The sequence below is a fragment of the Mauremys mutica genome, chromosome 2 (genome assembly GCF_020497125.1).
Source record: "Mauremys mutica isolate MM-2020 ecotype Southern chromosome 2, ASM2049712v1, whole genome shotgun sequence".
Taxonomy (NCBI): domain Eukaryota; kingdom Metazoa; phylum Chordata; order Testudines; family Geoemydidae; genus Mauremys; species Mauremys mutica.
In genome coordinates this window covers 147,650,450-147,662,291 of record NC_059073.1, presented here as the reverse complement: position 1 = coordinate 147,662,291, position 11,842 = coordinate 147,650,450, and the positions used below count along the sequence as shown (strand labels likewise).

Genomic DNA, 11,842 nt, shown 5'->3' with positions numbered 1-11,842 from the left:
TGCTTACATCACAAGACCTGAGCAAACATCTACCCTTCTACCTCTAACAATGCAGACTTGCATTTCAAAGCTCTATTCATTTACAGATCTTCCTAACCAGTTCTTAAGGTTCACCCATGGGTCAGGTCAGTCTGTGAGGTGAGTTAATTAACTTTTTCTGGCCCTGTCACCTTTCAATAAGATATTATACTTATAACGTCACACCCTCTGGACCCTATCCCTACCCTCCAGCATATCTACCATTCCTCCCAGTTTAAGGTCATCTGCGTACTTGCTGAGGGTGCAGTCCACCCCATCATCCAGATCATTAATGAAGATATTGAACAAAACCGCCCCCAGGACTGACCCTTGGGGCTCTCCACTTGAAACCGGCTGCCAACTAGACATGGAGCCTGCGGGCAGGGATCTTTGAAGGGCTCAGTGCCCGGGATTAGGGCCACGTCCTGCGAGGAACTGAGTGCAGTCGGGTGCCAGCGGGGGGCTGGATTCCTTGAATCTGTCGCTAGCTCGGCCCTGCGGGTTCGGGGCGTCAGACTTGCAGCAGCAGCTACCCTGGGCTCCTTTGCAGGAACAAAATCCAAATTCAAACTCAAGGCCAAGAGATGTGTGGGAGGGAGGCAGGGAGGGGAGGTTTTGAACCATGTGTGACAATGAACACAGCCCCCTCCCCCCCAGCTTCCCAGATGGGGCTGTGGGGACTTGCTCGAGGAAGCGGTCTGAGCTCCCTGAGGGGCCCCTCGATGGTACCTGGATGGGGCTGGGATCTGGCCGCCTTGTCTGATGGCAGTGGGTGAACGGGCCCAAGCTGGGCACTGCCCAACACTGGCGCGCACCGCCCCACAGGTCAATGGCTGGCAGGGCGGGCGTGTTTGCTCCAGGTGAGCGCCCAAGCGGCTGTGCTGGGCTGATCACACAGGAGACATGTGAGTCATGTGGGTGCAGCATGATTACGCCTGCCCCAGGTGGGATGGGGACGTGCCCAGGTACCAGGCAAAGAGCGACCTGTGCCAACGTCTGGGGGGTGTGAGGCACTACCCTGGGCAACTCCCTTAAGCCGGGCAGGCTGGAGTCACCTTCTGCGTCTGACCGCCCAGACACCCACTGGTGGGCTTGCTGGTCTACCCCAGCAGGTGCACGAATCTGCCCCTCAGAAACCCCCGGAGGAGCGGGCTGCTCACAGAGCCTCCCCGTCCTCCACACACAAGGAGAGGTGTCACCCTCCCCAATCCACACCCCAAAGAGCCACGGATCCGCACCTGGGGAGGGGGAAGGGCTGGGTGGTGGGGACATAGTGCAGGCATTCTCCTGTGCTGTGACAGCCCCTGATGTGTGGGCACTACCCAGGCCCCGCCCAAGATCAGGGCCCCGTCGTGCCGGGCACTGCCCAGAGCAGAGGCTGGATGCTCAGTGTGCAGCTGCAGAACCAGACAGCCCCTGCCCAGTGAACCCAGTCCCAGAAGCAGCTGGGGGCAGGGTGGGTCCCCTCCCCGGGGTGCACAGCTGCCCAGGGCATGAAGGCCCCCTGCCTAGCGGAGTGACATTGCCAGAGGGGGAGGACCAGGACCCGGGAGCTCTGGGGGCAGCAGCTAACTCTGCCTGCCCTAGAAGGGGAGGGCATGTTTCACTCCCGGGGGTGCGTGCGGGGGTCCCAGCATGACTGATCCTGCCATCAGGAAGGGCAGCAGTTCAGGCCAGCAGTTCAGCCCCCCGCCCCCTCCGCTCCTGCTGCAATTTCAAACCCGCTGGAGGTGCTTTTATTTAACACAGAGATCAGCTCCTCCACGCAACACTGAATTCATTAACGCCCACCCTGACGCCAGCCCCGGACCTCGTCACAGAGCTCTGAACTAGGCCACAGCCCCGGCACCGAGCCAGCCAGGAGTGGGTGGAGGAGCTGGCGAGCCAGGTCTCCCCAGGGTGGGCAGCGGCCTGTGTGCTTAGCACCCCATCACCCTCGCTGTCCCAGAGCACCCTGGGGTGCTGCTCATGCGTCCCCAGAATACCAGACACTCCAGCACTGCAGGCCCTCACTCACGGGGTCTGCAAGGGCACACTAGCGGTGGGGTGGGGGAGCAGTGCACCTTTCTGGATGGTGTCCCCGGGCTGATACCAGGCAAAGTCACGTCCGTTTTTCTCTCAGCAGGAAGCACCAGGCCTGGAAGGTTATTAGTTACATTATATCTGTGCTGGCGCTGCCCAGACCCCGACCGAGATCAGGGGCCCATCATGCCGGGTGCTGCCCAGACCCCGACGAAGATTCTGGGTCTGCTGAGATGATGGCAGCCGGCTCAGCGAGGAGAGTCCCTGCCCCAGGCAGCTCCCAGCGCACGGCCCCAGGGAGCCCAGAGGTGGGAGCGATGCCCAGGGCTAGATGTTGATCTTGGAGCGAATAAGCCTCGCAGGAGATGTGGGCTTCGGAGGGACTTGGGGTTGGGCAGGGCCTGCCAAGGTACAGAGGGAGAAGGGACTAGCTGAGAGGGGCAGGCTTGAGGGCTGGGTGTTCCTTGGCTCTGGCACAGGGGGATTCGGGGCTGATGGCAAGGCCCAGAGCTGCCTCTGCCCATGGCCTGGGGGCTGGAACCTGGCTCCCCCTGACTGGCGCAAGGCTGGGGCCACAGCTCCACCTCCTCCTGCCCCAGGCTGGGCTAGGGGTCAGGGACTGAGTTCCACGGAGCCAGATGGCCGGGCTGCTCCCTGATGCCGGCGGAGGGGCAAGGTCCATCGCTCCCCCTGGGACCGGAGGGGGGCAGCCAGGGCACGTGGGCATGAGCTACTGCATGTGAACAGGGAACACGACAAGGGTGAGGGCCCAAGGGTGCAGGGGGCTACTGCAGGGGCAGCGCTAGGGCAGAGGACACACTGGGGGCAACAGTAGGGCAGTGGGTACCACTGGGGCCACGACTCTCCCTGCTCCCCTCCCTTGGGCCATCGCCCACCGGACTAGAATACTGCAGGTCGGGATTGAGGGGCACTAGCGGCGCTGTGTGTGGGGAGCCCAGATGCCCCTCCCGGCACTGCCCAGGACGCCCAGCTGTGGAGCACAGAGGCCCAGGCAATGGGCAGGAACGTGTGCCCGGCAGAGCAGAGAGCCCCGGACACTTTCCTGCTTGGCAGCACCCGGCTGGCATCTGGCCCCGCACAGTGCTCAGGCCTGGGGGAGGCTTTGCCATTTCACGTGCACTTGGAGATTCACAGCCCAGCCCCGACACATGGGAACCTGCCCTGGCACCTGCCACAGGATCTTGCCACAGAGCAGGCCTGAGCCAGTGCCACACCCTGCCCTGGGGCACCTGCATTCTCCCACACTGCACATACCCACCTGCCACCCAAGCACTGTACTGGGAACCAGGAGTCCTGGCTTTGGAAGGGGAAAGGGGCTCCAGTGATTAGCTGGGAAGCAGGACTCCTGGGTTCTTTGCCCTGGGCAAGTCAGTTTGCTGCTCCTTGCATCAGTTTCCCCAGCAGCAAGGTTACAGCCTCACTCCCTGCCTCAGTTTCCCCAGAAGCAAGGTAATGTCGCTCCCCACCAGTTTCTCCAGCAGTGAGGTCACATCCCCTCTCCCTACCTCAGATTCCCCAGCAGTGAGAATGATCCTGAGCAAATTACAGTCTCTGGGGCACAGTTGGGGTTGGTGTCAGAGGGGCAGTGAGGAGCCCTGCTGTGTCCTGAGACTGCTCCCTGCTGCCAGGGGTCAGCACTAACGGGGGGAGAACAGCCCCTACTGCCCCACCCAGCCGGCTGCCGCACCCTCTGCTCAGGTCTCCCAGCCGCACACTGGCCAGGCCCAAGCTGGCTTGGCATGAGGGCACAGGCCTGGGAACAATCCAGCCCTGCCCTGCCAGGAAAGTCAGTTTCCCACAGCTCATCCTTCGCCCTCTGCCCCCCTTCAGGCACCCATGGGAACAGAGCAGTAAATAACTCAGCCAGGATGGGCGATTCTGCCTCACTCCGGTTTGCCTCACATGCTCGGAGCTGGCAGGAGCCCAGAGCGGGGTCAGAGCATGCACCTGCCACCCGGGATGCAGCTACAGAGCTCTGGCCCATGCCAGGGATGGGAGCGGGGGCAGGGAGACCCTGGGCAAACCAGAGTTTAGAACCCAGGAATCCTGACTGTCAACCCGCCCCCACCACCACCACCAGAGCCCACTCCCCACCCAGAGCTAGGCAAAGAACCTGGCAATCCTGGTTCCTAATCCCTGGGCTGGGAGTCAGGACTCCTGGGTTCTCACGGGCTCATCCACTGACTTGCCATGTGAGCCTGCCCCCCCGACCCCCCCCCGTGACTTGGTCTCCTCCTGCGCAGTGGGGCCAGTGCCCCAGCGTTCAGCTGGCTGGAGCAGCAGGAAACAGCCTTCTTGTTATTTTCAGTGGTTCAGAGTCCATCCCACACCGGCAGGCCCGGAGAGCCCTGCAGCCCAGCCCAGCACGTGCCGTGCATGCCCCGTGATCCATCATGCGCAGGCCACGCTGCCTCCACATCCTCTTCATGAGACATGGGCTTCGTCCCATTCTGGGAAAGAAGGGAAGGGTCCCATGGAAGTCAGTGGATGAGCCAACTAGGAGCCAGGAGTCCTGGCTGCCAGCTCCACCCCTGCTCTAACCACTAGCCACCACTCCCTTTGCAGGGCCGGGATAGAACCCGAGTCCTGGCTCCTAGTGAGCTCTCCGCTCTCCTCCCAGGCTGAGGCCCCTGACAGCACTCAGTGCCTTGGCAGGGCCCAGCTCCAGGCTGGGACAGGCTCAGGGCGGAGGGACCCAGGGGATCCCCCTGTCCATCTCTAGGCTTCCTCCACTGGGAGCTCTTGAAGCTGTGGTGCTCATTGGCCTGGCAGGGGGAGCCGTTCAGCATCGCGTGGTGGGTTCCAAAGGAGGCAGGTTGGCGGGGGGGGGGGGGAGGGAATCTCCTGCACTGGCCATTGGCTTACTCCCAGGGAGTTGGTCTCACGCCCCACGATGCCAAAGACCCCAATCCTGAGAGCAGCAGGACCATGGGATTGGGCCCCTGGGCCCTGTGCATGGGCTGTGAATTGGCACCATTGCAGTTTGTGGTGCCCGCTCGGCAATGGGACGCCCCCACTGGGACTGTCACACAAAAGCTGGCGTGTGAACACCATCCCTCCACTACCCAAGGCTGATCATGGTGCAGCCTGCCTCCCTGTGGCTGGGGGCCAGCTGCCAGCTCCACCCCAGAGCAGGCTGCATCTCCCAGGTGCCAAGGGAACCCTGGGTATTTTCTTCTCCATTGCTGAGCTGCTGGCCCCTTGAGTACGGGCAGGTGGATGGCATGGTACAGCCCCAAGAGACTCCTGCAGAACACCCCTCTGGGCCAGAGCCCCGTGTGTCTGCGCCCCTTGGTGTGGGGACCAGGAAATGCAGCAGCAGCATCTGTGGAGCCTGCCAGAGCTGCAGGCAGTGGCCAACCCATGTGCCCATTACCCACTCACCCTGGCAGCCATGTCTCTTCAGTGCTGAGGTCCTGCCCAGTGCCTCATGCCCTGAGTCCAGCAGCACCCCACACCAAGATCTCCATTGCACTGCCCCAGCCCTGCCCCTTTTCAGCCCACCGAGATCTGAGCAGGGTCCATTCCTCCCTCCGCTGGGCATTGATCAGCACCAGGTTCCCCTCCCATTGGCTTACCCACCTCTCTGAGCCCCCTGGCACCCTTTGGGCGGGTCAGATCTTGCCCCCGCCATGCTCAACAGACCCCTCATTCCTGCTGGTTTCTCTCCCTTACCCCTGCCCAACTAGGGGTCTACCCCTTCCCTCAGCCCCATTACCAGGCCTGGCAGTACAGCACACTGGGCTGTCGCCCAGTGTCCCAGCCAGGGACACCTGTGCTTGGGGCCAGGCGCCGCTATCACCAGAAGGGGTTCCCACCCCCTACCCCGTTTTACAGAGCAGGCACCAATGCAGGGTGTGACGAAGTGGAGATTTTCCTTTGTCATGTTGTATGTGAGTCTTATTGTTCTGCATGAATGCTGTGTGTGCCTCAGTTTCCCTTTGTATTGTACCAATGTTTAGGTCAGAGGTGGCCAACCTGTGTCAGAAGTTAATATGCGGCTCCTTGTATAGGCACCGACTCTGGGGCTGGAGCTACAGGCACCAACTTTCCAATGTGCCAGTGGTGCTCACTGCTCAACCCCTGGCTCTGCCACAGGCCCTGCCCCCACTCCACCCTTTCCTGCCCCCTCCCTGAGCCTGCCATGCCCTCGTTCCTCTCCCTTCCCACCACAATCTCCCACAGGAAACAGCTGATTGGGAGGTGCGGGGAGGCACTGATCGGTGGGCGGGAGGTGCTGGGAGTGGAGGAGGGGAAGCTGCTGGGGGGCTGCTGACGTATTACTGTGGCTTTTTGGCAATGTACATTGGTAAATTCTAGCTCCTTCTCAGGCTCAGGTTGGCCACCCCTGGTCTAGGTGGTGGGAATCAGCGTGTGTGATTTCTGTGGAGGTTGCTCCAACTGCCTGCATGGATGCTATGGCCGCCTCTTCGCAGGTGACCAGGTGACTCTTGGCCTGGGAAGTGAGACAAAGGCCAGAGGAGGAGCAACGGGCAGGGCAGAGGCCAGGCAGCTGGAAGGAGTCAGTCTCGCCTGGCTTGGGGCACAGGGGGAGGACCAGAGCCCTGGCTTTGGGCTCCCTTCCCCCCAAGATGGACTTGGCTGAAAGTTACTGATTTCTGTGCTAACAAGCTCTGTTCTACGCTGTGTTCATCTCGACTAATAAACCTTCTGTTTTACGCTGGCTGAGAGTCACGTCTGACTGCGGAGTTGGGGTGCAGGGCCCTCTGGCTGCCCCAGGATCCCGCCCGGGCGGACTGGCTGCAGGAAGCATATGGAGGGGCAGGGTTGCTGAATGCTCTGGGGTCAGACTCAGGAAGGTGGAAGCTTCTTGCCCTGGGCACAGTCTGCTCAGAGAAAGGAGGCTCCCCCAGAGTCCTGCCTGGCTTCGTAGGGAGCAGATCCAGAGCATCACCTCAGCGACTCCATGACACAGGGCCCAATCCCGCCACGCTGGCTTTCCCAGATCTGTGTCTGTGTGTAGGCCCCACAGAGTAGGGGGGGTCCTCGGGTGGGAAGGGGGCAGGAGGGAGCCCTCATGGATGTTGCCATGTCCTGGGGTGGGGGATGCGAAGCTGCTGGCTCCCAGGCATGGGCGGCGCATGAACCGCGGCTGGGGGAGGCTAGCCAAACGCCCTGTCCCTTCCACCCAAGGCCACACCCCTTCTGCTACCTGCCGGAGCCCAGAGGGCCCCCCACCGTGGCCACCGGCCCAGTCCCGTAGCTAGCCCCCAGCCCCAAAGGAGGGCCATGAGGGAGGGTGGTGCACGGCCCCAGCACCAGAGCACCAGGAGGGCAGGCAGTGTGCGCCCCCGGAGCGCCAGGAAGGCGGGAGGCGCGTGGCCCCGGAGCGCCGGGAAGGAGCTGGAGGACTGGAGCGCTGGAGCTGGAGGACTGGAGCCACGTGCAGGGAGAGGTCACGGCATGGGGTGGGGCCATGCCTGGCTGTTTGGAGAGGCACAGCCTAAACCTATGCGACCTGCTGCCCATGCTCCCAGGCCCACACTCTGACCACCCCGGGACCAAGCTGGGAGGAAACTGGGCTGCGGTGACTCCACAAATGGACACAGGGGCCAGAGTCCTTTTATTCCCCATTGCCGAGCCGGGCCACTGCTACGTCCAGAGCCATGGTAACACCCGCCCCAGAGCACCCCACAGCCACCATCTGCAGGTCCATGGCCTCCTCGGGCCCATGCAGAGCCACTCTCCTGCCCCACAATGGGCCAGCAGGTGGCCTGGCTCGGGCACGGGAGCCCCACTGCTTGGGCTGGCCCAGGGGAGAGGGGCTCCAGCAGGGCTACAGGTACTTGTAGATGACCTTCTCGGGCACGGTCTGCACTTCCAGCCGGACGGGGCACTTGTAGAGGAAGGAGAGCAGCGTCTCGGTGTAGCCCACCAGGAAGTAGAACTTGTAGGGCGGCAGGCGCTGCAGGAAGACGGCGCAGACGACCAGCACATTGGCGCGGCGCTTCAGCACAATCTCGTTGGCCAGGCAGCCGTGGAAGGTGCCGTAGATGAACTTGCGGATGAAGACGTCCTCCACGGTGCGCTCGGCTGCCCCGCCCTCCCCATCCAGGTTACCTGCAGGGCAGACAGGGCAGCGGGGGGGTGAGGGGACGGCGCCAGGCACGCATGCCCACAGGGCACCTTTAAGAGACGGTACGAGCAGCACCAGCCAGAGCAGGGGGCTGCGTGGGTGTCCAGCCAGGGCACTGCATCAGGATCCGGCCAGGGAACACACATCTGCCGGGGGACAGAGACTCCCTCTCCCTCCGCTCCCCTCCCCCACGCCTGGAGAAGAGCTCAGGGGGGCGGGGGGAGAACAGCCCATGCCAGGTTGAAGACCCCCCACCCCCTTTTGTTAAGTCAGAGGGACTTCACAACAGGGGGCGCTGTGGGGGGGCAGGGCAGGGCACTGGCTGGGAGGAGGCACTCCCAGCTGCTCCCGCCTTGGCCTCTCCCAGCAGCTGTGGGGGGCAGGGCACGTGCTGAGAGACGGGGAAGCCCAGGTACCCCCAGGGCAGCGGCTGGCAGGTCACTCACTGGTGTGCAGGGAGAGCCAGCCCTTGCGATGGGCGATGTAGTGGGGCGGGTGGGCCTGTTCGTACGTCACCGGCTTGTCTCCTTTCCCGACTCGCACCCGGGCCGCCCGGTTCTGTAAGATAACACCCATGGGTGGGGGGGATGAAAAACAACATGGGGGTTTACCCCCGCCCGGCAGGGCCAGGAGCGGGGCACACATCTTCTCCTGCTCCATAGGCGTTAATGGCCCAGAAGGGCCGGGGCAGCAGGTATTTCAGAGCGTTTGGCAGTACCTAGGGCCCAGAGCACTCACCCCCTGGTGCTAGCAGGCTGATCCCACTGTCCACATGCCCCCTTCCTCGGGACTGGCACCGTCACGCCCTGGCTACGCGTGGCAGCAGAACGGCATGCAGCCTGTGTGAGAGGCAGCCTGCAGGAAGCTTTAGCCTGAGAGTTCATTTCCCTGCTAAGGGCATCTCTGGGTCCTGCCCAGTCTGATGCCTCAGAGTCACACACACTCTCAGCAGGCACCTCAGGGGCGCTGAAGGTGCAGACGCAGCGAAGAACAGGCACTGCGAGGTGTAGGCTACAGAACTAAGCCCAGGAGCCGCTCTTTGACATCGACTCGCTGAGCCCCCAGTCCCCTGCCACCCCTGGACAGGGCAGAATCACCTCATGTCCTGGGGGAAATTGAGGCATGGACGAGAAAGGACCCACCCCTGGTCATCCAGTGAGTCAGTGGCAAACCTGCATGTAGAACCCAGGAGTCCTGCCTCCCTGCCCTAACCACACCTGCCACACAGGACTGTTCGGGGGACACGGAGCTGGGGTGGACTCCACAGGAGACAGCAAAGGCTCCTGGCACAGGTTGCTGGGGTACATGGGGGGTTTCCAAGGCCTCACCCAGAACTCTGTGCCTCTGTCCCTGCTGGGGAGTGGCTTTGCTGAGTGGGTGAGGCCCTGTCTCACAGGCCCCTCTCCAGCTTTGGTTTTGCAGGTTCAGAGGGCTGTTACTTACCTTACAGCTCCTGGGATTCTTTGAGGGGCTGTCCATGGGATCCCACGGCTGGCACCTGCGTCTCACAAGTGCACGAGCCATGTATGTCAGTGCTGGGATCCACATGGACAGACCCTTGCAGCAGCAGCCCGCTGTGCACTTACCTTGTGACACACAGCTGTGGTCTGAATAGCCCGGCTGCAGGAAAGGAGCCACGAGAAAGAGCCCCGGGTCCATGGAGCGGCCTAGTAAAGCAAAGCACAGGGTGTCAGGGAGCAGGGGAGGCGGCGAGTGTAACAGACCCCTGGTTGCATGCTGGGAATTGAACAAAGGAGCTGCAGCACCAGAGACACAAACCCCTGGACTGAGCTGCAGGAGTCATGTTCGTGGGAGCCGGGAGCCAGCTGCTAGAACAGGGGTGCTCAAATTACGGCCCGGGGGCCGCATCCAGCCCTTCAGATATTTTAATTTGGCGCCCAAGCTCCTGCCAGGGAGCAGGGTCCAGGGCTTGCCCTGCTCCGGCGCTCTAGCCGGGTAGCGGGGTTGGGGGCTTGCCCTGCTCTGCACATGCTGTGGCTCCACGCAGCTCCTGGAAGCAGCGGCATGTCCCCCCTTCGGCTCTTACATGTAGAGGCAGCCAGGGGGCTCCGCATGCTGCCCCTGCCCCAAGCACCGCCTCCAGAGTGCCCATTGGTCTGGGAACCACAGCCAACAGGAGTTGCAGGGGTGGCACCTGCGGATGGGGCAGCGCGCAGACCCGCCTGGCTACGGCTCTGTGGAGCCGGAGGGGGGACACGCCGCTGCTTCCGGGAGCTGCTTGAGGTAAGTGCTACCCGGAGCCTGCACCCCTGAAGCCCTTCCCAACCCCCTTCCCCAGCCCTGATCCCCCTCCGGCCCGCCAAATCCCTCAGTCCCACCCTGGAGCACCCTCCTGCACCTCCAACCTCTCATCCTCAGCCTCACCCCAGCCCCTGCACCTCTAACCGGAGCCAGACACCCCCTCCGCACCCCAGCCCCCTGCCCAGCCCAGAGTCCCATCCCGCACTCTGAGCTCCTCATTTCTGGCCCCATCCCAGAGTCTGCACCCCCAGCCAGAGCCCTCGCCCCCTCCCACACTCCAACCCCCAATTTAGTGAGCATTCATGGCCAGCCATACAATTTCCGTATCCAGATGTGGCCCTCAGGGCAAAAAGTTTGCCCACCCCTGTGCTAGAACCACTGGAGGGAGATGCGCCCAGAGTCAGTCTATTACTGTAACGCCCCGTTGGCCGGCTCCAAAGCCGCGGGCACCTCTGGGTCTTGCGCATTCCTCCTGCAAGCCCGGCTCCAGGGCCATTTCGGTGCTGGGCCGGTGGATTTTGATGAAATGTCCCTGGGTTGAGTTGCCAGGGGCAGCAGGCTGGGGCAGCAGGCTGGGCAAGCCGCAGCTGTGGGCACGTCCGCGGGGCTCTGACAGGAGCCGGAGCTGGCTCCTCGGTGCAGCAGGCACTTGCATTGCCAGCTCTCCGGGGAAAGGGGTTTAATGCCTGTGGGCAGCGATACCGGGGGGGGGGGGGGCAGCTGCATCCCCCTCTCCTGGTCCCACCCAGCCGGGACACCCCGTTGTTTCACACACCCCCTGCCCCTCTGGGCTCGCACAGCCCTTGGCACAACGTACAGCGCCGTGCACATCCCCACGCGCTGGGCGCTGCCCGGCTGAGTCAGCCGCTAGCCCCGGCTCCGGCCCGTCGCGGTACGTCCGCCTGGCCCAGCGACCCCCGGCCCCACGTGCGCCGGGGGGACGAGTTCCCGCGCTAGGCCCCGCCCCCAGGGGGGCTCGGGCCGCGGCGGCACCTCACCGTCAGCCCCCTTCGCCACAAGGGCGCCGCCATCTTGGAACGGTCCAAGCTCCGCCCACTGAGGGGGGAGCCAAACCGAACCAAACTGCGCCGGGAAGGGGGCGGGGCCGGGGTAACCCCGCCCCCGAGGCCGCCTGCTGCTGCTGGGCGGGGGCGGGGCTTGGGCCGGGGAGGGGCGCGGGGTGCCGGGCCCAGGGCTCGCTGGTCTCTGCTCCCCGCCTTGCTCCCCTGGGCGGGGGCTCCTCAGCAGCAGGCGCTGGGGGCGCGGGAGCATCAGCCCCGGGGGGTCCCCTGTGACCTGCTCACCCCCCCCCCCAGTGCTGGCACGTGGGGCTCCCAAGAGTTACACACACACGTGGGTATTTTGTGTGGTACAGGAGCACCCAGTCCCCCCACCGAGATCAGGGCCCCTTGTGCCCGGTGC

The 11,842-nt window shown here is 63.5% G+C and overlaps 1 protein-coding gene and 1 long non-coding RNA gene across 2 annotated transcripts; both read right to left on the bottom strand.

Annotated features, from left to right (window-relative positions):
* Window positions 1-273: 273 nt before the first annotated feature.
* LOC123364970 lies at window positions 274-4,245 on the bottom strand. The gene is made up of 3 exons (XR_006577379.1): window positions 4,175-4,245; window positions 2,082-2,155; window positions 274-560 (listed from the first exon to the last, which is right to left on the bottom strand). It is a non-coding gene; the product is annotated as an uncharacterized LOC123364970 (long non-coding RNA).
* A 3,360-nt stretch (window positions 4,246-7,605) lies between these two features.
* Window positions 7,606-11,539, bottom strand: LOC123364438 (28S ribosomal protein S24-A, mitochondrial-like). The gene is made up of 4 exons (XM_045006578.1): window positions 11,419-11,539; window positions 9,745-9,825; window positions 8,605-8,716; window positions 7,606-8,142 (listed from the first exon to the last, which is right to left on the bottom strand). Exons 1-4 carry the CDS (start codon window positions 11,449-11,451, stop codon window positions 7,859-7,861), a joined length of 510 nt encoding a protein of 169 aa, XP_044862513.1. The 5' UTR covers window positions 11,452-11,539; the 3' UTR covers window positions 7,606-7,858.
* Window positions 11,540-11,842: the final 303 nt, after the last annotated feature.